Genomic DNA, 27325 nt, shown 5'->3' on the forward strand with positions numbered 1-27325 from the left:
AAAATACGAACTTATATACTTTCTTGCAATCTTGTGCATGTATTATAGTGTTAAAGAAATTCTCCAATTAGATTAGAAAACTAATGTAACCCTTCAATTGTGTAATTTAAAGTTGTGGCTAGCAGGGAAATATAAGCATTAACATTACTCGATTCAAAGATAAATTGGTGAGTGTGCGTCGATTCGAGAGCCTCAGAAACAGCAAATGTTAATAGCATATATACAAGGAGAGGCTGGAAATGTCGCATTCTGGTCAGATACCAATGGCAGCTGTCTGATTCCTATACACTAAATCTGTATAGAATATGAAAAGCTTTTCCAACGGATTTTGTTGATGCTTAAACATTACTATCAACTGTATCCACCCACACTCCCTTCTAAATAACTCGTTAATTTGAGCCTGGCAACATCTTAGAATTTGTAAGAACAGAGAGTTGAACTCTGATCATTGCCTTATTGGCCAGCCTATTCCAAATTCCCTGTCGAAAGAAGAATCACAACCTCCACCTAAAGAAAATATATATAGGTATAATACTGAATTTTGTCAGCAGGAAGTGGATCATCATGGTACATCATGAGCTTGGATGATTCTTGGGTATCTATACCACTTTCTGAAGAAACTCCTTTTAAATCAATGTAATGGTAATGTAGTTTGCATTTCTTTGAGGTTGAGTTTGCAACTAGAATGGTGATTGATTATGTTTAAATAGAATTTGACTGTGTTATTAACCTAAAGAAATGGTTTGCCCTCCTCCACCCACGTCACTTGCTGATATGGGGTACAATGTTCTGGAAACCATGGGATGCAAATTTTCAAGTAAAAATCAAGAATGCACAGATAAATAATAGACGTCTTTGATGACTAGAGATGGATGAAGTTTGGGATCTTGATTGAGGAGCTTGGCTTTGATAGCCAGTATTTTGTGCAATTAATGATTATGAGCATGCTTAATTGCTTTTTAGTGAGGTCGCTCACGATGCCCGCTTTAAAGAAAACAGAACAGTGGGAAGAGAGATGCCTTGTATATTTAAACATATTGAGTCTCGCAACCATTGTATTTTACTTGAGTATTATTGGAACTAGATACAAAAACAATTCTTGTTTTATAGATTCTCATGAGCGATACTTTATTGTAAGATCTGTGTTGACGGGCTGGGGGTTCATGGTTATTTGGTTCATGAAGAGAAAAGGAGGATAGGAATGTTGATATCAATAAATGGACAGCATGACGAAGAGATCGGATACAAGTTTTGCGTTTGTAGATTTACTTAAGGCTAGTGCTAAGAAGAAGGATTTGTGTGAAGGTATTAGACTCCATGATGATATTCTGAAATTGGGTTTGATTGAAAAGAACCCGTATATTGCCAGCTCATTAATTAGTATGTATGCAAAATGTGGATGGCATGCAAAAGCACAGCAAGTGCTTGATGAACTTTCAGTTCGAGATGTAGTCGCTTGGAATGCATTGATTGCAGGTCATGTCCAACAGGGGCAAGCTTGTGCAGCACTGAACTATTTTGAACATATGAAAATTGAGGGCATCTCCCCAGATGTGACCACCTTTATTTGCATTTTGAAAGCAAGTGGCAAAGAAAGAAATGTAGACAAGGGCAAACAAATTCATGATGAGATTGTTAATAAAGGGTTTCTAGAGAAAGATAGTGTCCTAGGTACTGCATTGGTAGATATGTATGCCAAATTTGGTATGCTGAAAAAGGCACATCGAGTGCTTGAAGAACTTCCTCATCGAGATGCTATCTCGTGGAATGCATTAATCACAGGGTATGCCCAGGAGGGGCAAGGTCATGAAGTGCTGAACTGTTTTGAGTGGATGCAAAGTGAAGGCATTTGTCCAGATGCTATCACTTATATTTGCATCATGAAAGCTTGTGGAATCATAGGAGATATAGACAGGGGCAAACAAATTCATGAGCAGATTGACAAAATTGGCTTGCTACAAAGGGATGCTGTGCTTGGCACAACTTTGGTTGATATGTATGCTAAATGTGGCATGCTTTTAAAAGCACAGGATGCTCTTGATGAACTTCATTTACGAACTGTAGTTAGTTGGAATGCATTGATTGCAGGACATTGCCAAGATGGACAAGGTTATGAAGCCCTGAATTGTCTCCAACAGATGAAAAATGAGGGCATCTTTCCAGATGTGGTCACATTGCTTTCAATGTTGAAGGCTTGTAGTATCACAGGAGCTATAGACAAAGGAAAACAAATTCACAATGAGATTTTGTGTATGGGCTTGCTGAAAATTGATATTATGGTTGGTAATAGTTTAGTGGATATGTATGCAAAATGTGGATTGCTCACAAAAGCTCAGAAACTTGTTGAAGAGCTTTCTCTTAACAATTTGGTCACCTTTAATTCACTACTTGCAGCATATTCTCAACATGGGCAAGGTCACGAAGCTCTTAACTGTTTTGAACAGATGCTAAAGAAGGGCCACACTCCAGATGTTGTTACCTTCATTTGCATCTTGAAGGCTTGTGGAAGTATAAAGGCTATAGATATGGGTATACAGGTTCATGATGAAATTATGGCTAGGGGTTTGTTACAGAACAATATTGTTCTTGGAAATGCTTTGGTGGATATGTATGCCAAATGTGGTGAACTTACAAAAGCACAAGAAGTTCTTGAACAGCTTCCAATTCGAGATGTAGTTTCATGGAATGTGCTGATTGCAGGGTATGCCCAAGACAATCAAGGTCACGAAGTACTGAAATGTTTTGAACGGATGCAAACTGAGGGTCACTTTCCAGATCCTGTTACATTCATTTGTGTTTTAAAGGCGTGTGGCAGTACTGGAGCTATAGGCAAGGGTAAACAAATTCATGATTTAATTGTGAGTAGACACATGCTACAGAAAGATATCAAGCTTGGAACTGTTTTAATAGATATGTATGCCAATTGTGGCAAGCTTGCAAAAGCACAACAAATTTTCAAAGAACTACCCTTGCGAGATGTAGTTTCTTGGAATGCGTTAATTAGAGGGCATGCCCAGGAAGGACATGGACATGGAGCACTAGACTGTTTTGAGCAAATGAAAAGTGAAGGCATCTCTCCGGATGCAGTCACGTTTCTTTTGATTTTATCAGTCTGCAGCAGCACAGGAGATATAGACAAGGGAGAGAGTTTTCATGAGCAGATTGTAAATATGGGCTTGCAAAAGGATATAGTCCTTGGCAATGCTTTGGTGGATATGTATGCCAAATGTGGTTTCCTTGAAAAAGCCCACAAAACATTGAAAGAGCTTCCCAACAGAAATATAGTCACTTGGTCTGCACTAATCACAGGATATGCACAGCATGGTCAAGGTCATGAAGCACTTGACTGTTTTAACCAGATTCAAAATGAGGGCCTAGCTCCAGATATTGTTACATTCATTTGTGTGTTGAAGTGTTGTGGCAACATAACAGCTTTAGAAAAGGGGGAACAAATACATTATGAGATTTTGAGCAAAGGTTTGCTGAAAAAGAATACTGTGCTTGGCACTGCATTGATTGATATGTATGCCAAATGTGGTGTGCTTACGAAAGCAAAAGATGTTCTAGAAGAGATTCGTGTTAGGGATGTAGTTTCTTGGAATGCAATGATTTCAGCCTATGCTCAACATAGGCAAGGTCATGAAGCACTGAATTGTTTTCAGCGAATGGAAAGTGAGGGCTTTGCGCCAAATGTAGTTACCTTCATTTGCATTTTGATGGCTTGTGGCAGCACAGGAGCTATAGAAAAGGGGCATCAAATTCACGAAAAGATTGTAAGTGGAGGTTTTTTAGAGAAAGATGTCATGGTTGGTGCAGCTTTGGTGGATATGTATGCCAAATGTGGCATGTTTACAAAAGCAAAAAAACTACTGCAAGATCTTCCTATTCGAAACATAATATGTTGGAATGCATTAATCGCTGGGTATGCGAAACAAGGACTTGGTCGTGAAGCACTTACCTGTTTTGAACAGATGCAAAGAGAGGGTTTCTCTCCAGATGATATCACATTTCTATGCATTTTGACTGCATGTAGTCATTCAGGGCAACTGGATGAAGCCCAAGAGATTTTTGGGGATATGTCTATAAAATATGGCATCAATCCAAGCATAGAACACCTTAGCTGCATGGTAATAGCTCTTGGATGTGCAGGACATTTTGACAAGGCATTGGCAGTCATTAAGGCAATGCCCTCTTCTGATTATCTCGCAGTTTGGATTGCACTATTACGTGCTTGTCGAAAATGGGGAAATGTGGAGCTTGGCAGATTGGCTTTTGACCAAACCATACAACTATATAGTAGTTGCTCTCTTGCATATGTATTTATGGCAAATATTTTCGCCGATGCTGGCATGAAAGAGGATGAAGAAAAGGTTGAGGCCATGAGGCTGAAATATGCTGCTTTTAGGAAGCAAGGAAATGATGTGTGGACTGATGACATTGGGAATACTCATTCAATTCATCTTTTACCGCGGGATAACACATCAATGCAAAGAGAATGTTATGGACATGCTATGAGAAAAGGATGATTTCTTCCTAATGGATGGCCATGTACTATTCAATCTACCTTTGATGAAAATTGTTGCAATGTCTTATATTTAGACTGTTTAAAGGGATCTTGGCATCATTATACTCATCAAAACATTTTAAGGGATTGCAGCCTTTGATACACACTTTTATCCTTGGTTCAACTCAAAAATAAATTTACATATTAATGGCATTATTTGAGCCATCTTTTTCTTACTAGAACAAAGAGGTTGAATCAATCTTGTAAATAAAAAAGCTTGATCAATCTTTCAAGTGAGCTCTCTTACCGAGTCTTTTGTCAAGTGACATTCTACATTACTTTGCCAGTTGCAAAGTGAAACATGAAAATTGCATGCATTCCCTAGTTATTTCGGTAACTATTTTCCCATAGTCCATCTGTGACCCCACCCCACCCCAAAAAAACCATCTTAAAAAAATGAAGATGTTGTCATTGAAATGGAAAAGATAAATAAGATTTACCTTCATTTTGAGCATTTTATTTATGATATAATTTATAAATGTCAATAAGAGTAAGTAGTAAATTGAGGCTAATTTACTATGATTAGTGTTTTTTTATCAAAAAAAAATGATTAGTGTTTTGCATAGTCAAGACTTGTAATGAAAAAATAGTATTCTTGTGTGTGCTTGTGTGGTGGGAGGAAAATGATTTTGAATCAATAATAATAAATTATAATAGTATGTTTTAAGAATAATTAAATAATCTCTCTTGTGTGTGCACTTGCGTGCATATCACACACACAAACTAATTTTCATTCCAATAGTTCTTCAGATCACTCGACGAATACGACGTAGAAGAGGAAGGTGGTCAACAATCTTTTGTTTATCATCATAATAATTTGGGTGGTTACACTTTCTCCATCACCTCAATTCATTGCTTCATATATTCGCTTGTTCAATCGTAGACTTATTGTTATTATCGGTCCATTTATATTTAAAATATATGCTTTAATGGAGAGGTGACAATGAGATGTTGGATTTCCCTAATAGCGATTTATGATGAAGGGGACTTGTTGTTGTGGGGTGTGTTTTATCACCATCCATGGTTTTATAAAAGAAAAATATATTCAAGCAAATTGCTCTTACCTATCAATTACCTTATTTAAATCTTAAACATTTATAAGGTGTTTGTATATGATTCTTTGCAAACAAAACAATAATTACCATCCAATATATGTTCAAATGGAAGATAACATTCTAGGTTGGACTATCTTTGGATCAAGAAGGTAGTGACTTGCAAGATGACCTCCATCTAGGATGTAGGGACGGGCTTAATCAAGATTGTGGTCATACCTCTACATATGTTTGCCATGCAAGTATCTCACATTTGCAACCAAAGAATGTCTTGATGAGAACATTTAGGGAACAATGGAATGTAAAATTTCCATGGGTTAAATCAATAAATGTATAATACCAATGGTGGTCAATGGTAAAGAAGTAATTAAACGTGAGCATCGTGAGAAATACCAAGTTCTTTGTGCATGGGGTGATGGCTAGGGGAGGGTTATGATTCAACTTCATGCAATTAAAAGAAATACCATTGCAAATGCTCATAAGTTCTCCTAAGCAAAATGTGGATGAACAAGCAAAACACATCCCTAGCACATGATAGGAGGACTTTACTTGTTGACATCATTTGAATTCTTGATTATGTGGCCAATTCACTCAATTGAATGGTCCATGGTGTGCCAAAGTTTAAAGACTATGCATGATGCTCTAGTCATTTGAAATCTTGCTTATGTGGCCAATTCACTCAATTGATTTCATGTGGGAAACGTCTAGCCATTCTTGGAAAGTCAAGAAACATGCATGAGGGAGTCATCTTTTACTAGATTATGATTTACCAGAGTATAGACAACACACTAGGAATGTCTCTTATCAGCTATAGTATTTATTTAGGATGAAGTTAACTTGGGCCCAAGGAATTTGCTTTCATGACTTTATTAACAATACCAAATGGGAAAGAAATCAATATTACCCCAATTCATTGAAACTGTTGTTGGATGAAAGAGGTCCATGTGAAAGAAAAATTATTGTGATGTAAAAAAAAAATTGTATCATGTATGGTTGGAAATGAATGCGGTGCAATGGGTGGTGCATGTGCAATGATGCAATCTATATGCTCTTGGAATTCATTGAAAAAGCTTATCGTGAAGCTTCCACCCGAAAAGGTGTGCGTACAACATTCCTAGCTAGAGCTACTATTTGTGGAAAAGTTGCCTAATAAATTCAATTCATGTTTGAATATTTTTGTGAAACGTTCCAATGAATTTACGAACATTAAGAAAGTCATGGATCTAGATGTTAATTGACATCTTCAAATTGATGGTGCCATACGGTTATATTGTTGTGAGGTTATGGTGTGCATGGTTTCATTAATGCCCACCATTCTTGGTATGTGGAAAAGAGAAAAAACTTATCCATTGATACAATAAGTTTGGAATATGAAGTATTTGATTTCCTATATGCATGCAAGTATATATATTATCATAGTTGAATATTTCAAATACAAATTCCATGAAGAAGCATTGAACTTAGTATCGGGCACACGAGTGGTCTTATTGTTTCCAAATTGACTTGTGGATTTTTAAAGCCCCAAGTAAGTATTGATCATGGAACAAAAGTATTTAAATTTCTTGGAACCTTTTGCAAGAGAGTATATCTAGATCTAGGATAAGAATGATGAAATTCACAAGTAAATGATATTATTTTATTGAATCCCCAAATGAAAAGCAATGTTGTTCTTGGACGTAATGAGGAGGGGATGCCAATCTACATAAATTTACCCATGATTCATTAGGGGATGCATTAAACTTGCTAAGGATCAAGTGTGTGCCATTATCGATAACTTAAATGTTAGTTTCTATGACTTGCCTCTTTTTAATGCAGTGAACTAATTCAATCTCCACCATCATGCTAAAGACATTGAAGTGTCAAAAAACAAAGGCACAATATGGCTGGAAATTTTGTTGTCTCTCTAAAACAAATGTTGTTACCTCAAGCAATACTTTGGTTGATGATGAAGCTTGATGAATGGAAATTTGCTCCCCCTTTATGGGTGTACTTCAATATTATTGTGAGGGTTGGTCATTTAAAGAGACATGGAGAGTATTTGGGCGAAGAAATGATAGTGACAAAATTCCCCCCCCCCCCCCCCCCGACATGGCAAGGCTTTGACAAGTGGTTTTGGTGATTCATTTGGGTACACTCACATGTGAACGAGGAACTTGAAGACAAAATGCCATAAAAGCACATGACAGAAGTTTTTGTGGGTGTTGCTGCAACACTTGATGCATTCAAGTGAATATATTTGAGAGGGTGAAAAGGTATGAAGAACTTGCTTGGGAAGCATTTTTTATACATGCATGATCATGTCGGAGGATAGAATCAACGATACTCGATCTTCTCATTATAACGTTATATTTGTTCTCTTTTCTAAATTAAAGTAGCTTCACCTCTAAGTTAAGAACGTGAAAATGCATGGTACATTTTATAAATTAAATGTAAAATTAAGGGCATTTTAAGTTGAAAAACCAATTGTAAAAGATAACTCAAAAAGCAAGTATGGCCATCAAAATATAGTCATAGCTAGCCCTATCTTCATTCTTTGTTTCACTTATTCATTATCGTCGTGGAACTTTGGCGGGTTATCCACCTCAAACAATAGAGAAGGAGACGATCTCTTTGGTACCAAGGTAGAAGGAGACAATCATCATTAAGATGTCAGGCGTCTAGGCACAACATTGTGCAAGAAAACAAATAGATAAAGTGGTGAATATGCAGTTCATTAATGATGTGTGAAGGTTACAATGCTTATGCACTTCAGTAGGTATCGACAATGGAGAAATTGCCAATAATATAGCTCGTAAAGAGGACTTGATTCAATTGAAGGTTCATGAGCTTAGGATAATAATCGTTACTTGTGGTAGCTTGGACCCCTCTAAGACACTCGAGAACAACCAATATTATATTAGGAGTTTATCTCAATGAAAGAGATTTGTAAGTCTCGCCTATTTTTTTGATGACCATTGACCATAAGATTCCATTTCTTCATGACTATTTTTTTTTGCCTATGTTTATGTCGTTTTAAGACTTTCTTTCCATTGCCATGCCATTAACAAAAGAACATATATTTGCCTTTAATAAAAACACTCACGTGGCAAAGCTCACCATGCACTTGTCAATTTGTCATTAATTTACTCTCTAACCATCAAAATATGGCATATTCAACTAACTCACGAGACATTGACCTTGGTTTATTGAAGTCATGTGCACGTATAGTATCTTGTGGTTGTTAGAGACTGGAGTTTTAACCCTTCAAGAGTATCTTATGATGGTGCGATGTGACAGAAAGAGGAGTGAAAGGCTCGAATATCATGTTTACCTTGTCTTCTATTTAAACTGTGTTGGTAATTATCTAAGATTCTCGTTTTCCATGCAGATTTTAGCAAGGCAAGTGGATCACTTCTTAATATCATAATATTTCCTCGGCAACAAATAAACTGTCACTTTACTATTATGACAACTTTGCATTTAATCACGAAGACCTTTTTTCCTTTTTACGAATATCACTTTGAGGTTCTTGCATTCTCGCTTTATATTGTTTTGAACATTCTATGCCTTCTTCGATTGGTAGTTCTTGTCGTTTCAGTAGTTGATGTGATGTGAAAACAATCTCCACTAGCTCAACTTTACAACACTTCCATTCTCGTCATTCTTAGTTTCCAACATATTAATGTAACCTAATATACTCTATGCGATCATTCTGCCAACACCAATATCTTTAGATGATGCGATCCATTTTCGTTATATTCAAATAAAATGATGTACTTCAAATATTCGACTTTATCTATTAGACTCATTCGAAAAAAGCTAACTTGTTTTCCCTATTAATATTTCAAAATACTTAACCGAGTTTATGAGCATTTTTTAAAATCGACTTGACCAGCCATATTGCGTGCATACAATACTTTTAATGAGTGACTTGCTTTTATTTTTACAATATGTACTTGTGAGGCTTTGGACTTAACCACCTTGGGGCATATATAAGCCTATGTCCACGTGGATGGAAAAAGTTAACACAACTTTACAAATTGCAAGTTATATACGTTACATTTGTCAACGATGCATCGACATAAAATAATGCAATGAGGATGTGATTATTATTAAAGTCTAAAATAGAATACGTTAGACATGTTAGATCTTCACCATTAAACAGTTGTTCAATGTTCACAATGTACGATGAAATCGAGATAGTTCCAACTCCAAGTATCAAAATTTTAAAGGTATCTTGAATGATTTAGCGTGAAATAACATTTGCATGTTTATGATGTTTTCATTTCTTTTCTTCGTAGTGTGGTGGAGTCTTAACGTGCACTTCACCCTTCATGCGCACTTTCCTTTTCCATATTTTATGTTCTCTCTCTCTCTCTCTCTCTCTCTCTCTCTCTCTCTCTCTCTCTCTCTCTCTCTCTAACGAGTTCGTGTGTAAAGGTTGATTTCACGCTATTTTAGTGAATACGAGGCAGGCAAGGCATCACACTTTTATTTACATGTAATGTCTTGTTGTACATATTGCAAACAATGCATGTTAATTGCATAAGTAGCTATATGTTAGCGCTTTGAATTGAATAATCTATTCCTCAAATCATAAGCTTCGAATTAAACTTATGCTATACCAGAAATGACCACACATCAATTGGATGTCATTCTTGTCATTGGATAACAAAGGGGTATACATTTGCAAATCCTTACTTGGTATGCTTTATGCTACTTGTAATTGGACCACTACTGAATTTATTCTCATTCACATCATTACCAAGTTCCTGTCCCACACTGCCAATAAACGAAACATGTCTATTAGTTCTTTAAAAAGTAATGATGACAAAGCACATTCATAAATGTTCTTTGGGATGCAAACAATTATTTAGATTGGTGTCATCTTGCGCCAGAAACCAATAGAAGTTGGTGACATTCTTGGGGGTCACATCCGATTCTAAGACATGGCCTCGGTTAACAAGATGTTCATTAATAATTAGCCATTGCACGTTGATGGAAACTAGTCGAGTTTCTCTTACATTTGTTGAGGTCCTTAAGATTCCTCGTGGTGCCCACAAGATCAACATAGAAGTTTGCTTCTTTATATGCATACTTACATTACCTCCCCATTCTTAAGAACACTTTTACCATAGGATGATCAATATTCCGGCAACTTCCTACAAATAATCTGTTTCAATGTTGTTAAAAAGGGACTTTATCTCTTTAGCAAGAGAACATATTGATCGATATTGTTATTGGGGTAGGTGCCTTAGTCTCAGTAGTGCATATGAGTTGTGTGGCCAACCCTTAACGCCCATCTATCTGATTCACACATACAATCAGATGCATTAATGAAAAGATGGGGGCTTGATTAGGGCAGGGAGGCCGTACAAAAGACCATAGCTACGAATAGTCGTACCAGTGCAATCTCGAGAAAAGCAAGATATAATACATCAAGCTTGCTTAGAAGCATATGATACAATCGAAGATTCGGTGGAGCGGGTGCATGTTTAGAAATCGTTTTGTGCTCGCCCCGGAATCTTAACCACCACCACCACCACAATCACAACCACTAGTAAACAACAATGGCAATCACAAAATAACAAATAGCAAATAAAAAACATATAATAAATAATCAATAATCAATAATAAATAGTAAATAAATAATCAATAATCAATAGTAAATAAATAAAAATAAAAAATAAAAAATAAAAAATAAAAAATAAAAAATAAAAAATAAAAAATAAACAGTAAATAAATAAAAAATAAAAAATAAACAGTAAATAAATAAAAAATAAAAAATAACAAATAACAAATAACAAATAACAAAATAACAAAATAAAAAACAGTAAATAAAAATTTAATAAGTAACAAAAATAAAAAATTGACTCGTAACCATGGTTAATTATTTTACTTCTAGTTAAGCCCTTTTGATTCTTCTTCTTCTTCCTCCTCTTCTCTGCTCTCTCTCTCTCTCTCTCTCTCTCTCTTATGGCTCTCTGAGCTTCCATGGCGCCTCAACCTCCGCATATTCCCTAATACGTGGCTCGGCCTTTCCACTCATTCATTTCGACAACCCATTTCCAGGTTCTGTTCAAACGACATGGCCTGCGTCAAGATCGGATCAAAGGTTGATGGTTTTCAACGGAAAGGGCAAGCATGGTAAGTGGCCTTATGTGAAAAAAAGAGCAGAAAAATTGGTAAAACCATCCAAATTAGTCAAGTCAGCTCATTATTTCGTAGAACTTCAACTCAAACGTGATGGGTTCTTGGTTAAATCTATGATGCATTCATTATCTGTGCCATTTTTATGTGAAATCCATAGTTAGTAAGTAGTAAAAGAGCGGAAAGTGGTAAAAGAGAGTCATTATCCAGTATAATTTCATCTCAAACATAATATGTTCTTGCTTTAACCTGTAGTGCAGTCATTTTCTATGGCATTTTCTGCGAAACATAGTTGCACAAAGTACTAAATAGTCGTAAAAAATTCTCAACAGAGGCTCATAACTTCATTTCACACATAATGTGTTATGGCTTATTAAACCTGTATCTGTGGAGTTCTATGTATATAATGATTGATAAACTCCATATAGTAGAACTCGATCTCAAACATAATGTACTGTTGTCTATTCCTGCGATGAAGTAATTATCTATGCCATTTTATGTGAAATATAATTGTCAGTATATAATTGCATGGAAATATATATGGGCTTCTGCTTCTCAATAGTTCAAGCCCCCCTTTTTTGGCTAGTCAATGGTATATTTCTCAGCATTTATGAAAGGCTGAGGTCATATACCCATAAATTTTTCCCTGGGAGAACTAGCATATATGGTGGCCTGATTTATCTTCTTTGCTGTGAATTGGCTTACATGGTTTGCTATTGGAGAGCTAGATCTTATGCTATTTATTGATTTGTAGGTGACACATGTCGGCATTTGGAAATATGTCGTTATATTTGCAAATTTAGAGGATTAACCCTTTTTTGTGATTTTTTTGGACAAATTTATGCTAACCTTCACCCTATCTCAGATTGATTCTGCAATGAATGGACATGTTGACAATGGCATACATTCCCTGATGCAGTGAGAAATATGTGATAGTTGATACTAACATGATAAAAGTGATGCAGGTTCTGTACTACTGGGCTTCAGAGTGATGTTGTCATAGAGGTTTCCGAAATGTCTTTTCATCTTCACAAGGTGATTTTCATGCTTGTTAATTTCATCAAAGCATTCTATCCACCTCTAATTTTTTTATGATTCCCCTATTAAAATTCATCATCTATTCAGTTTCCTCTAGTTACTCGGAGTGGAACACTTGCTCGCCTTATTGAAGAGAGTTCGGAGCAGAATGAAGGAGGCATTCCTCATATTGATCTCTCGGAAATTCCTGGGGGTCCTGATTCATTCGAACTTGCAGCAAAGTTCTGCTATGGAGTTAAGTTGGAACTGACAGCAACAAATGTGGTACCATTAAGGTGTGCGGGAGAGTACCTCGAGATGACAGAGGAGTTTGGGGAAGGGAATTTGATAGCTTGTGCTGATGGGTTTATCAACGAAATCGTATTAAGGCATTGGAAAGAATGCATTCGAGCATTGTCTAGTTGTGCTATTGTATTTTCAAAGGCTGAAGAACTTGGGATTGTGAGTTCTTGTGTGGAAGCGGTCGCTTTCAAGGCTTGTACAGAGCCGAGTTTACTTGGATGGCCGATGCCCAACACTTCAGCACAAAGTCCAGGTGGAAGTTTCTTATGGAATGGCATAAGCACAGGGGCACGGCCAAAGAGGCCTCGCAGTGATTGGTGGTATGAAGATGTTGCTTCGCTAAGTCTTCCCCTTTATAAGAGAGTCATAGTTGCAATGCAAAAGCGAGGCATAAGGCCGGAGAATATTGCGGGCTCATTGATGCATTTTGCAAGGAGATACCTTCCAGCACTTCATAAGCGGCAAACTACGAAGGAAGGAAGCAGTATGTTTGGATCTCTCTCTCTTTCCTCAGTCCCATCAGAAGATGATCAGAAAGTTGTGTTAGAAATGATTGAAAACCTTTTACCTGTGCGAAAAGCAGTGGTACCAACCAAGTTTCTATGTGGCTTGCTTCGAAGTGCTTTTATGTTGTCGGCGAGCCCTGAATGCAGAAGCAACATTGAGAGGAGGATTGGTTTGCAGCTTGAGCAGGCTAACCTGGAAGATTTGTTGCTACCAAATCTAGCTTACAATCTCGATACTTTATATGATATTGATTGTGTACAGAGAATTCTGGAACATTTCATTCTCCGTGAACAATCGTCCAGATCCATCATACCACCTATGCCATCTGATGATGATGAGCATGTGATAGACTCCCCTTCACTGACTCCCATGATGATGGTAGCAAGGCTGATGGATGACTATCTTGCAGAAATTGCACCTGATGTGAATGTAAAGCCATCAAAATTTCAATCTCTGGCAGAGGCTCTCCCAGATTTTGCCAGAGTTTCCAATGATGGGCTTTATCGGGCTATTGACATATATTTGAAGGTTTGTCCCTACATATAATTTGTTACTTTCACCTGTAAAATCTAGTATTGATATGGCATAACACAATGTGCCATGCTTTGAAGGCTCAGCACACATTGAGATAGCATTGAACAATATGGCTATTTGCTTAAGACAGTATGCCATTTTATTAATGTTTTTAAATGTTCACAGTGCATTGATGGACATAGCAATAGCAATATGGTGGTTCTTTCTAAGGCAATATACAATATTTTATGACATCGTGCAAATTTTTTAAAAAAGTTCAAAGGCTCATCCATTTATTGGAACAATATGCCGTTTTTTATGATACATTTTTTTAATGTTTGAAGGCTCATCCATGGATTAGAGAGGACGAAAGAGAGCAGTTATGCCGGTCGATGGATTGTCAGAAGCTCTCTCTGGATGCTTGTGCTCATGCAGCACAAAATGAACGTCTTCCTCTACGCATCATTGTGCAAGTCCTCTTCTTTGAGCAGCTAAAACTCCGTACGGCTATTGCGAGCTCTTTTATGCTTACAGACAATTCACAACCATTGGATCATCATCAATCTATGGCAGATCGAGTGGTGCCTCCGGTTGATAGGAGTTTAAGGGGAGATGGGTGGGCGAATGCCATTCGAGACAATCAAGCCTTGAAGACAGACATGGACCAAATGAAGGTTCGTGTGAATGACCTTGAAAAAGAGTGCTCAGAGATGCGTGAGGAGTTAGGGAAGCTCGGAAAAGCTCGAGGTCTAGGAGGCCTAATAAAATCTCACATATGTAAGACCAAGGGAAATGATGTACAGGATCAGAGTCTTCCAAGTGGCAATGTGAGAGGCCATTATTCAAGGAATTCTAAACACCATAGAAACTCCAGTCTTACCTAGCTTTTCTAGGTAATGATGACAATGTAATTTTATTGTAACAGATAAATATGGATATTGATGTATCAAATATTTTTCTAAGTTTCGGCGCCTTTGGACTTTCTGCATTGTTATGACTGGAGTCCAAAGTAGCCGAATCTTATTTCTGACGCTGCGATGATTCGTTAGCAAGTTGTTAAGTTTGAAGCAAAATTTGTAGGTGGGCTCTATTTGATAGCACCGTCTGACTGACTGACATTCTAAAACGTTTCTAGATATTTATTTGAAACTTCACCATGTCCATTTTCAAAGACGTGCCTTCGCAAATTACAATATGCAATCATTTTTTCTTCTATATAATTACCTTACATTACCTGCACATCCTCATACTCTCATTTGTTTTTTCAAGCAGGATTATGAAACCTAAGTTTGTGCTTTTGATCAGAATAATCTCAAACAATCATCTAATAGTTTTTGCAATAGATGTTATGCCATCTATTTTTGTTCTGTAGTATATAAATTGGTTTACCATATTCTTTAGGATTATAAACTTACCAATTATGGATCATGATGTGCACTATATAATTCAGAATGCTAAGTATTCCAACCCTTAGCAACCTCTTTGTCTCGCTTAGGCTGATGTCTTTGATCACAAGACTAATTTGAAGAAATATCTTTTGTAAAAGTAAACCTTTTGCCATTTCTCGATGATAGAATTTGATTGAACGGAAAATAGGGAGTGATAATGACATAGATTGAGCATTGTTACATAGGGGAACATTGATGTGTTACTTGAACAAGATGCGCTTCAGTGAATATTATTAATGGGTTCATAGTTGTAGATTAGTAAGTTAAAACATGGGGTTTATGGTGTCTAAATTTACTTTCACTCACATTCATCAATGCTTTCAATGCACATCATAGTCATGCTACACTCATTGAGACCTTTCTAGACACATAATAATCATGCAAAAGAATGATTGTATTTAACATATTTGAGATAGATATTGGAAATTAGGATGAAGTTCAATCCATAGAAATATGTTTAGAAATACTCAAGTGAACAACATGGAAACTTGAACAACTCTCCAATTTTACATCCCAAGCTTTATCGCAACAAAGGTTCAAGCATAATCATTAAGCTTGAAAACCAAGAAAGAATGAACTCACTACCCAGTATTGGAAGAGAAGCCATTCTATTTGCATTTGCACAAAGTACTATCTCAACTAGTCTCTCGGAAATGGTGCTCTCATTCCCTAAAGCATTGGTTGAATTGATGAATGGTATGGGCGGAAGTAGTTATGAAAGAGAACAAAATGAAGTTAAAAGAAGGTACAAAGTTTCTGCTGATTTCGATAAGGTTCTCTTGTCTTCCTCGAAACAAATAGGGATCATTAGAAGTAGTTTCTACGTTTGTGATCTTCTGGATTTGGCCAAGTGATTTCCAAAGCCATAACACGAACAATATAACTCCAAGACATTTGGCATCCTCTTCCTCTTTTCACCATAGATGGCTATGGAACCTCCAAATACCTCCCCATATACATGTGGCCTCATATAGAGGAAATGGAATGGGTGGGGGTCCATTGAGAACATGAGGTTCATGTCAAAAGCCATGTATGAGCGTGTGTGTGCTTATTGAGCAAGCGAGCTAGCTAGTTATAGCTGTAGAGTTGTGATCATTAGCTCTAAATAACTCTAGAAAGATCATCACACCATATGCGCAACTCTGTCACTGTAAGAATATATGCATGGTGTGACTAGGATCTATATTAGGGAAATACTGTGGATGTGCTACCAAGCATGCATACATAATGTATTCTTTGTGTAACCTTGCATGGCCATCTTCATGTGTGTAGAAAAATGTAGTCTGAATGAGCTTGTTTTAAGTAGATATATGCCCTCATTCTAGGTTTTTTAATTTTAAACTCAAATTATTCCTTTTTTGATTGATCACCATGAAAATCCATTTTGGGCTCCTCGAGAGCTGGAGAAAAGACCCATTTTCTCAATCAGAGCTCTAAGGAAAGAGCATGGCAAGAAGATGGAAATATGAGGAATTGCGAAGATATTACAGTCTTGTCTTTACTGAAGGTATGTGCCAAAACGAAGGATCTTTCTAAAGGCATTAGGGTACATGCTGATATCCGGAACAGGGGTTTACTTGAAAAGAGTCCTCATTTAGGCAGTAGTCTAATAAACATGTATGCCAAATGTGGTGCCTTCTCGACAGCAGCGCAGATGCTGGAAGAGCTTCCGGTTCGAGATGTAATATCTTGGAATGCATTAATTGCTGGATATTCTCAACAAGGGCATGGCCATGAAGCAATCCTCTGTTTTGAAAGAATGAGAAGCGAGGGAATCTCTCCCGTTGGAGTGACGTTCACTTGCATCTTGAAGGCTTGTGGCAGCATCAAAGCTATAGACAAAGGTGAACAAATTCATGATGAGATCTTGAGAAATGGCTTGTTAGTAGAGGATGCCGTGCTTGGCACTGCTTTGGTGGATATGTATGCTAAATGTGGTTTCCTTACAAAAGCACAAGAAGTGTTTGATGGGCTCCTCGTTCGTAACGTAGTCTCTTGGTCTGCATTAATTGCAGGGTATGCCCAGCATGGACAAGGTCATGAAGCACTAGTCTGTTTTGAACACATGCAGAATGAGGGCCTATCTGCAAATGCGGTGACCTTTCTTTGTGCTTTGAAAGCATGTGCTTGTATAGGAGCCATTGAAAAAGGCGAACAAGTTCATGCAGAGATCATTTCTAGGGGGTTTCTAAAGAATGATGTTGTGCTTGGAAATGCTTTGCTGGATATGTACACCAAATGTGGAGACTTGGTGAAGGCGGCACAAGTACTTGACGATTTTCCTTTTCGAAACATAGTCTCTTGGAATACACTTATTGGAGGGTATGTCCAACAAGACAAAGGGCATGAAGCACTGAACTGTTATGAACGAATGCAAAGAGAGGGTCTGTATCCCGATATAACAACCTTCATTTGTGTTCTGAAGGCATGTGGCAAGGTCAGAGCACTAGAAAATGGCAAACACATTCACAAGAAGATAGTAAGAAAAGGCTTATTGGAAAAGAATATTGATCTTGGCACTGCTTTGGTGGATATGTATGTGAAATGTGGTGACCTTACAAAAGCACGAGAAGTGCTTGAAGGGCTTCCTGTTCGAGATTTAGTTGCTTGGAATGCACTGATTGCAGGATATGCACAAGAGGGGCAAATTTTTGAAGTATTGAATTGTTTTGAGCAGATACAAAATGAAGGCCTCTCTCCTGATGCTGTCACTTTTATTTTCATGTTGAAGGCTGCTGGAGACACTGGATCTATAGATATGGGAAAACAAATTCATGATAAGATTGTTAACAGAGGATTGCTTAATAGTGTGGTTGGTAATGGTTTGGTGGATATGTATTCCAAATGTGGTCTGGTTGTAAAAGCACGGGAAATATTTGAGGAGCTTCCTTTCCGTGATGTGGTATCTTGGTCCGCATTAATTGCAGGGTATGTCCAACAGGGACAAGCTCATGAAGCATTGAAATGTTTTGAGCAAATGCAAGACAATGGTCTTTCCCCAAATAGTGTAACGTTTATCTGCATCTTGAATGCATGTAGGATCATAAAGGATTTAGACAAGGGGAAACAGATACATGAGGAGGTTGTGAGTAGGGGTTTGCTGGAGAAGGATATTGGTATTGGGTTTGCTTTGGTGGACATGTACGCCAATTGTGGTTTACTTGCAAAAGCACAAGAAGTGATTGATGCGCTGCCTATTCGAACTGAAGCATCATGGTCTGCATTGATTGCTGGGTATGCTGAGTGGGGAAAAGGGCATGAAGCAATAAAGTATTATGAATGGATGCAAAGTGAAGGTATTGCTCCAGATGTAATCTCTTTCGCTCGAATTTTGAAGGCATGTGGCAATACAGGAGCTATTGAAATGGGCAAACAAATTCACAGCAAGATTTTGAGTAGTGGCTTGTTGAAGAAGTCTAGTGTGCTTGGCACTGCTTTGGTGGATATGTATGTCAAATGTGGCATGCTTGCAAAAGCACAACAAGTGCTCAATGACCTTCCTATACAAGATGCAATCTCTTGGAATGCATTAATTGCAGGGTATGCCCAGCAGGGACTATGTGATGAAGCACTGGGTTGTTATGATCGAATGCGAAGTGAGGGTCTTTCTCCAGATGCAGTCACATTCACTTGCATCTTAAAGGCCTGTGGCAGTACAAAAGCGATTGGCAAGGGAAAACTAATTCATGAGGAGGTTTCAAATAGGGGCTTACAAGAGAAGAATGTTGTGGTAGCCACTGCTTTGGTGGATATGTACATGAAATGTGGAGTGTATCTGAAAGCACAAAGACTGCTAGAAGAGCTTCATATTCGTGATTCAATATTGTGGAATGCTCTAATTGCAGGGTATGCCCAACAAGGAGAACATCAGGAAGCAGTAAATTGTTTCCTCAGAATGCAGAGTGAGGGTCTTGCAGCAAATGAGGTTACATTTGGTTGCATTTTAAAGGTTTGTGGCAGAGTAGGGTTTATAGAAAAAGGAAAACAAGTTCATGATGATATTGTGAGAAGGGATATGCTCCAGAATGATGTTCTTCTCGGCACTGCTTTGGTAGACATGTATGCCAAATGTGGAATGCTTGCCAAGGCGCATCAAGTGCTTGAAAATCTTCCAGTTCACGATGTGATCTGTTGGAATGCATTTATTGCAGGGTGTGCTCAACAGGGGCAAGGCTATAAAGCATTGCAAGCTTACAGACAAATGCAAAATGAGGGTCTCTCTCCAGATAAGATCACATTCCTGTGTGTTTTGAGTGCATGCAGTCACTCTGGCCTATTGGATGAAGCTGAGATGGTGTTACAAGATATGACCGGAAAATATGGCATTTCTCCAAGCTTAAAGCATCATACTAATATGGTGATGGTATTTGGATTGGCCGGGCACTTTGATAAGGCAATATCCGTAATGAAAGGAATGCCATCTTCTGATCATTCTGAAATTTGGCTTGCACTTCTTTGTGGTTGTAAAAAATGGGGAAATGTGAAGCTTGGAAGGCTAACTTTTGATCAAATGGTTCAATTAGAGAATTACTGTGGTGCGGCTTATGTTTGTATGGCTGATATTTTTGTGGCTGCTGGCATGCAACAAGATGCAAAAAACATTGACGCCATGAGGCTGAAATATGTAGCTTGAAAAAACTAAGGGCATGGAAACATTCAATCATTTTCAGCTGGGAATTTTGAACATACCAAGACAGTCAGCAATTGCTTTTTTCTCAGAAAATTGTGTAAGAATATCTGTGAAGATTGTATTTATAACGTTACTTAATTGTATAAACAATAGCTTCATGCCACTGCGCTTTTCAAGCAAGCACAATGACCAACTATGTGTGTCAATGGCACTAAGTTGAATGATGTTTTATTTTTTTTAATTAATTAATTTTTTTAAAACAATCTTTTCATTTTCAAGCCTTATTCTCACATTTTAGGAAAATCTTTAAAATTTTGAAAAATTAAAAATTAAAATAGTGAAATATTTTATATTTTTTAAATTTAAAAGTTGAATTTTGACCTAAGTTGAAAACCGAAATTGAACCACGGTTTTAACGGTTTGAATTTTTTAAATGGTTCGGTTTAACGGTTTTGTGGTTCAATTCGGATCAAGTTTCAAAATTTTTAAACGGTTCGGTTTTGACACTCTCAAACCGAACCGAACTGAACCGTTGCTGATTGTTAATGACCATTGCAGAAGTATTAGAGTTCTTGATGTACGAGTGATGGAAGTTATACAAATCTAGGTTTCTTAAGGCTCAAGGCAGATTTGTGATTCAAATGAATTAAGAATTGTGTGTGCAAGACATGCTGAGCTGATGAAATTTGCAACCTATTGTCATCATTATATTTCACAAGAATGCCATTAAAGGCTTGGTTCCTAGTCTTACTAAATAGATTGAACAATCACATTAGAAGGGTAGGACGCACGATCACTGAGATTTTTTCATACAAGTTAAATTCTCTTGAATAAATGTATCTAGGAACAAGGCAGGTTCTAAAAGAAAAGCAGTAAATGCCTAGTAAAGAATCATTTCAATCAAATAGTCTGTAAGATTAAATCTTTCATAGTCACTTCATTAAAGGTCTTCTTGAAGCTCTTCATTGCCACATTAACTTGAAGGTATTCTTATCCTTAAGTTTTATATTACTTAAGCATACAGAATTGATCAAGGACAGCGGGCTGCAGAAGCATGGCCAAGGTAGATTAATTCTTGTTTACCTAGACAAAGCTGAGTACCAAAGTAGTTTTTTTATGACTTTCTGTATTAACAATGGTATTTGTAAATTGAAATTGTGTACAGTAACACAAAATAAAAACAATCACAGGACAAATTGTGTTTACTAATCTTTATTTCATTAATCATGGTAATAATCTGGTCTATTATATACAGTTTTGTACATCTCTAAATTTATGACATAGGTCATGGCCCCTTCAGTCACTTCTTTTGAGGCCTTGTTGAAGCTGTCCAATAATGTGGCTTGCAATCAGTATTATGGTATGCTTCCTAAGATTCAACATTACATACTTTTTGTATGAAATAATGTTGAGTGTATGAATGATGATATTTGGTTCACTCGCTAGTTTTCAATTGTCTTTGGCTGGGGTATATCAGTGTTTGTTTTATTGCAATCACTGTTTTGCCTTGCTGATTGGATCCTGTGATGCTTGACAAAATATTTCCATCGTTTTGCTCTGCAGGGGAAAGTCCATGTTTCAATTTTCAAGGGCATAGTCCCCCTTGGTCGCACATAATCTGTCCACAATGTTGAATAGGATGCTATGGGCATCTGCCATACATATGACATGCATACTAACATGCTCTTATAATGGTCCTTCATTCTATAGACTGAGTCAAACATCATCTACTTTGTTGATCCCATTTTTTAACTTTGTGGCACTCATACAAATGTAATTTGTACAATGCCCTAGTCTTACATAATCTTTTTAGTACTGTTCATTGGTTCAAATAGGTGTCATGGCATAAACAATGGGAATGAGAGCAGAATGGTGACTTTGCAAATGAGAAAAAACGAAGCAAACTTGCATCACACGCACCTGTTGCATCTTTCATGATTTTATCTGCCTCTTCCATCTTTTCTTTCTAAGGGATATTGAATTTGGCCAACTCTAATCTTCCAGCATGCTATTCTGGTTGCTGCTTCCATGCAGCATTCTCACTGTCAATTTTTAAATGATTTGTACATCTTCTTGTGTGCGACCAACTTCAAATATACTGGTCATATGAATTATATAGTTGCACTATCTGATCCTTTATAAAACTAGACAATACCGGATGATATGCAAACTCTGCATCTGCATCTTCCATGCTTGCATCTTATTTGACCAGACATCTTTCTTTTGCCAATGTTGATCTGCTGTCTTCCTAACATAATTGAACAATCACAATTATTGCAGAATATTTGAACTTGTCAACTTCGTTAATGTTGTTTTGCTGCTTCCACACAGCATTTTCAGTCTCAGGCCTTCAATGCTTTGTGCATCCTTTGGCATGCCAGCAGCTGCAAATATATTGGCCATAAGGACATGAGCTGTGGCACAGCAAGTATCCAGTTGTACTATCTGATCAAAAGCCAACAGCCCAAGTCTTACATTTACCCACTTGCTACAAGCCCCTAGGAGTGCCAGCCAAATTTCATGGTCAGAAGATGGGATTGCATTAATTATTGACACAGCCTTATTGAAATGACCTGCATAACCAAAAGCCACTACCATGCATGTATGGTGCTCTATATTTGGAGTAATCCCATAGTTTTTGGTCATCTTCTCAAAAAGTGTTTGGGCCTCGTCCAATAAACCTGAGTGACAGCATGCATTTAGAATACTTACAAATGTGACTGCATCTGGGTGAACGTCATCATCTTGCATTAGTTTAATGCAGCTCATAGCTTCAAAGCATTGCCCATGCTGTGAATACCCTGCAATTACTGCATTCCACGAGACCGCATCACGAACTGGTAGCTCGTTTAGCACTTTCTGTGCTTTTGTAAGTTCCCCTGACTTGGCATACATATCAATCAAAGCATTTCCTAATGCAACATCCTTGTCAAGTAAGCCCCTGCGCACAATTTCATCATGAATTTCTTTGCCTTTGTCTAAAGCTCCTGTGCCACCACAGGCCTTCAGTATCCAAATCAATGTGGTCTCGTTCAAAGTAAGACCCTCATTTTGCATAATCTTTAAACAGTTCAAAGCTTCATTATCTTGTCCTTGTTTGACACACCCTATGATTAATGTATTCCAACAAGGTGTGCTTTTGATGTGATGTTCAATAAGTATCTCCAGTGCTTTTTTCAGAAAACCACATTCAACATACATGTCCACCAATGCAGTGCCAAGCACAAAATCATTCTCTAGGAAACCCTTATTCAAAATCTCATCATGAATTTGTTTGCCCTGTTCAACTGCACCTATAATACTACAGGCCTTCAAGATGCTAGTGAAAGTGATTGCATCTGGAGCGACACCCTCATTTTGCATTTGTTTAAAACACTTTAATGCTTCCTGACCTTGGCCCTGCTGAACGTATCCTGAAATTAATGCAGACCAAGAGACTCTATTACGAACAGGAAGTTGTTTGAGCATCTCTTGTGCTTTGGCAAGCACGCCACATTTGACGTACATATCAACTAAGGCAGTGCCAAGAACAATATCGTTTTCTAACAAACCTCTACGAGTAATCTCCTCATGAATTTGTTTGACTTTGTCTAAAGCTCCTGTACTACCACATGCATTCAAGATGCACATAAAGACAACAGCTTCCCGAGATATACGGTCATGTTGTGTCCACTCAAAATATTCCAATGCTTGATGATGTTGCCCAATCAATACAGGTGAAGAAATTATGTCCTCAAGAGGAAGTTCCTCGAGCACTTCTTGAGCTTTTGGAAGGAAACCGCATTTGCTGTACGTATCCACCAGAACACTGCCAAGAATGATATCCTTCTCCAGGAAGCCCCTCCGTACAATCTGATCGTGAATTTCTCGCGTCTTATCTATAGCTTGCATATTACCACATGCCTTCAAGCTAGCAATGAAAGTGAAAACGTTTGGACAGATACCTTCACTTTGCATTCGATCAAAGCAAACAATTGCTTCGCACCCCTTCCCTAGCTGACTATACCCTGCAATTAATGCAGACCAAGAGACTACATTCCTGGCATGAAGACCTTCGAGCACCATCTGTGCTTTTTCAAGAGCGCCACATTTAGCATACATATCTACCAAAGTGGTACCAAGGGCAATATCCTTCTCTAACAACCCCCTAGTCAGAATCTCATTATGAATTTCACTGCCCCTTTTTACGTCTCTTGTGCTGCCGCACACCTTCAAAATGCAAGTGAAAGTGATAGCATTTGGAGTGAGACCCTCAAATTGCATCAATTCATAACAGTCTAGTGCTTTATGATCCCACCCATGTTGCACATACCCTGCAAAGAGTGAATTCCAAGAGACTACATCTCGGAAAGGAAGTTCTTCAAGAACTTGTCTTGCTTTTTCGAACATGCCACATTTGACATACATATCGACTAAAGAATTACCAAGTGAGATATTTGTCCACAGCAAACCCCTACTCAGAATCTCTTCATGAATTCTTTTTCCTTCAGTTATTGCTCCAATCTTTCCACAAGCCTTCAGAATGCAAATGAAGGTTATGACATTTGGAGTGAGATTATCACATCTCATTTGTTGAAAACAATCCAATGCCTCATGCCCTTGCCCATGTTCAGCATATCCAGAAATCAATGCATTCCAAGAGACCACATTTCGGGCAGGAAGCTCTTCGAGCACTTGTTGTGCTTTTGCAAACATACCACATTTTGAATACATATCCACCAAGGCCGTACCTAATATAACATCCTTCTCCAGAAAACCTCTTCTCACAATGTCATCATGAATTTGTTTTCCCTTCTCTATAGCTCCTATGCCACCACATGCCTTCAACATGCTAGTGAATGTGGCAACATCTGGGGAAAGACCCTCTCTTTTCATTTGATCGAAGCAATTCATTGCTTCATTACTTTTTCCATGTTGAGCATACCCTGCAATGAGTGCATTCCAACATACAATATCTCTGTTAGGAATCTCTTCCAGAACCTGTTCTGCATGTGCTAGAGATCCACATTTTGCATACATGCTGATCAAACTGCTACCTAGACACAGGTTTTTCTCAAGTAAACCCACCTTCAGAATCTCATTGTGTAATCTAATACCCTTACAAAGATCCTTCTTTCGTGCACAAGCCTTGAGCAAAGAGAGGAAGGTAAATACATCCTCATGGCTCATCTTCAGGGCCAAAGTTTGCTCACATTCTTCTTACAAATTCCCATTTGCTAGCAGGAAGACAGTGTGTTACTCTCCTCTGTTCTTCAAGAAACAGAGGCAGGATTGGGCATTCATTAATCCACATAGATATTGTGAACTTCTGGTCTTTCTTATGTCTCAAAATGAATCTCTCTCTCATCAATCCCACTATAATATGGCTGGAGAAGCCAAATTAGTTGATGAAGGAGTGCCACATGGGCCTCACATAATCCAATATTCTTCTTCTGAAGGAGAAGTCTTCCTCGTAGGATATTTCAATGCGAGAACCCAATCCAGACAGTGCACAATATTTTCAGACAGTGCACAATATTTTCAGATGGATAAGAACCTAGAAATGGTGAGCGTTGATTCCTTCGCCATAAACATCACACGTAGATCAAAAGACCAAGGTGCGGACGCCACAAGCTTTGGCCATCATCTGCTTGAACTTAAAAGTCGACATTAGATGATCATATATAATTGTTTAACCAAGTGTCCCTCACGTGTTTCCCACATGGAGGAGAGGAAATCACAATTGATTATTTAAGAGGATGCTATGCTGCCATGCACATGATTAACTCCTTTCGTGTGGCCCCATGCCCTATTGGTGTGGACCATAACTTCTTATACTCCAATGCCACCAACTCTAGTCAACCAAGCCATCACACCACAATACATTTCACACGTGAGCTCTCTAACATCTACTCCCGACATGTTCAAGCCCATCTCTCCTCTCTTGACTCTTGTTGAGAATGTTTAAAAGTTGTAACGGCTAGCCCAACGGCTAGTTAGTTCCAACAGCTAGTTAGCCCAACGGCCAGATCTTGGCCTTTATAAAGAGGGACTTCTCCTCATGTAAATATAAGAGATCTCTGTATTTTCTCCCTCCAACGAATGTATATTACAGAACAGATGTGCTTTCTCATATTTCTTTATGGTATCAGAGCATAGATCCGCCCCTCTGCAAAACCCTAGATCTGTCCTCTGCAAAACCCTAGATCTGTCCTCTGCAGAACCCTAGATCTACCCTTCTGCTGAAATGACAGTGATTGGAACAGCACTGTCCTAGCATTCAAGAGAGGAAAGGGGGATTTTTGTTTCATTTGGGATGACATTGCTATGTGATTGAGAGGTGACTTGGGAAAAAAAGTCAAAAGAGGAAAGCAGAGATAGGCCAAGTTGACAAGATGGATGATGTGTTCTCAAAATTGAATGAAGATGAGGTGAAAACATTGGTGAAATACATGAAACAGGCTGAGATAGTAGCATCTGGAGGTGTGACAGGAATGCAACCACCACCCCGACTTGAACTCCTCCCAGTTGAGTTCAAACTCGATGGACCAGCCACATACTTGAGCTGGTCGCGTCGGATTATAGGTGCCTTGGCAGGAAGAAGCCTTGACGGCTACCTTACGGGAGAAGAGAAAGAGCCTCCTATCAAAACGAGCAATGAATGGAAAGCATGGAGAGCTACCCACATGTCATTGTACACGTGGCTCCTAAACTCCATGATTCCATCAATCGCCACAACAGTTGATGGAATTTTAAGTGTAAAGGAGATATGGGAGAAATTGCAAAAGACGTATGCAGGGAGGGGAAACAACATGAGAGTATTTCAAATCGAGCAGGAGATTGATGCTGTTTGCCAGGGAGATAGGATGGTCCAGGAATATGCCATAGAGTTGGAGCGTCTATGGGCAGAATACGATCATTTCTCGCCTGTGACAGTGTGCAATGATCCTCAGTGTAAGAGCAAGGAAATTTCTGCTCAAAGAAGAACTATGCAATTTTTGAAACATCTCAACCCGTCATTTGATCAAAGAAGGGCAGTTCTTCTAGCTAAGGCAGAAATTCCTACACTTGATGAGGCAATCGCGACTATGATACAAGAGGAGAGTAGAATGAAGCTGCTCTCTGACACTACCGGACTTCCAGGGGTACGATCGGCACTAATGGTATCCAATACAAGCGGAAG

The 27325-nt window shown here is 38.1% G+C and overlaps 4 protein-coding genes across 5 annotated transcripts; 3 read left to right on the forward strand and 1 right to left on the reverse strand.

Moving 5' to 3' along the window:
* Positions 1 to 378: 378 nt before the first annotated feature.
* LOC147863279 (pentatricopeptide repeat-containing protein At5g27110-like) lies at positions 379 to 4668 on the forward strand. Its single transcript, XM_087320827.1, has one exon. The coding sequence runs from the start codon at positions 1218 to 1220 to the stop codon at positions 4524 to 4526; it is 3309 nt and encodes a 1102-aa protein (XP_087176953.1). The 5' UTR covers positions 379 to 1217; the 3' UTR covers positions 4527 to 4668.
* A 6864-nt stretch (positions 4669 to 11532) lies between these two features.
* LOC147863280 (BTB/POZ domain-containing protein At1g30440-like) lies at positions 11533 to 15158 on the forward strand. Its single transcript, XM_087320830.1, has 4 exons — positions 11533 to 11742; positions 12711 to 12780; positions 12871 to 14100; positions 14430 to 15158. Exons 1-4 carry the CDS (start codon positions 11684 to 11686, stop codon positions 14967 to 14969), a joined length of 1899 nt encoding a protein of 632 aa, XP_087176956.1. The 5' UTR covers positions 11533 to 11683; the 3' UTR covers positions 14970 to 15158.
* A 1347-nt stretch (positions 15159 to 16505) lies between these two features.
* LOC147863281 (pentatricopeptide repeat-containing protein At2g39620-like) lies at positions 16506 to 20256 on the forward strand. Of its 2 annotated transcripts, none has more exons than XM_087320828.1 (2): positions 16506 to 17040; positions 17180 to 20256. In XM_087320828.1, exons 1-2 carry the CDS (start codon positions 16980 to 16982, stop codon positions 20164 to 20166), a joined length of 3048 nt encoding a protein of 1015 aa, XP_087176954.1. In that variant the 5' UTR covers positions 16506 to 16979; the 3' UTR covers positions 20167 to 20256. The 2 variants fall into 2 exon arrangements, with proteins under 2 accessions (XP_087176954.1, XP_087176955.1); XM_087320829.1 differs by having other exon boundaries at positions 17183 to 20256.
* A 1114-nt stretch (positions 20257 to 21370) lies between these two features.
* LOC147863282 (pentatricopeptide repeat-containing protein At2g39620-like) lies at positions 21371 to 25439 on the reverse strand. The gene has a single exon (XM_087321648.1). It carries the CDS (start codon positions 25330 to 25332, stop codon positions 22435 to 22437), a length of 2898 nt encoding a protein of 965 aa, XP_087177774.1. The 5' UTR covers positions 25333 to 25439; the 3' UTR covers positions 21371 to 22434.
* Positions 25440 to 27325: the final 1886 nt, after the last annotated feature.

Source organism: Azolla caroliniana, unplaced genomic scaffold, assembly GCF_043228905.1.
Source record: "Azolla caroliniana isolate FFs.n. ecotype wild unplaced genomic scaffold, voAzoCaro1.0.p SCAF_6, whole genome shotgun sequence".
Classification (NCBI taxonomy): domain Eukaryota; kingdom Viridiplantae; phylum Streptophyta; class Polypodiopsida; order Salviniales; family Salviniaceae; genus Azolla; species Azolla caroliniana.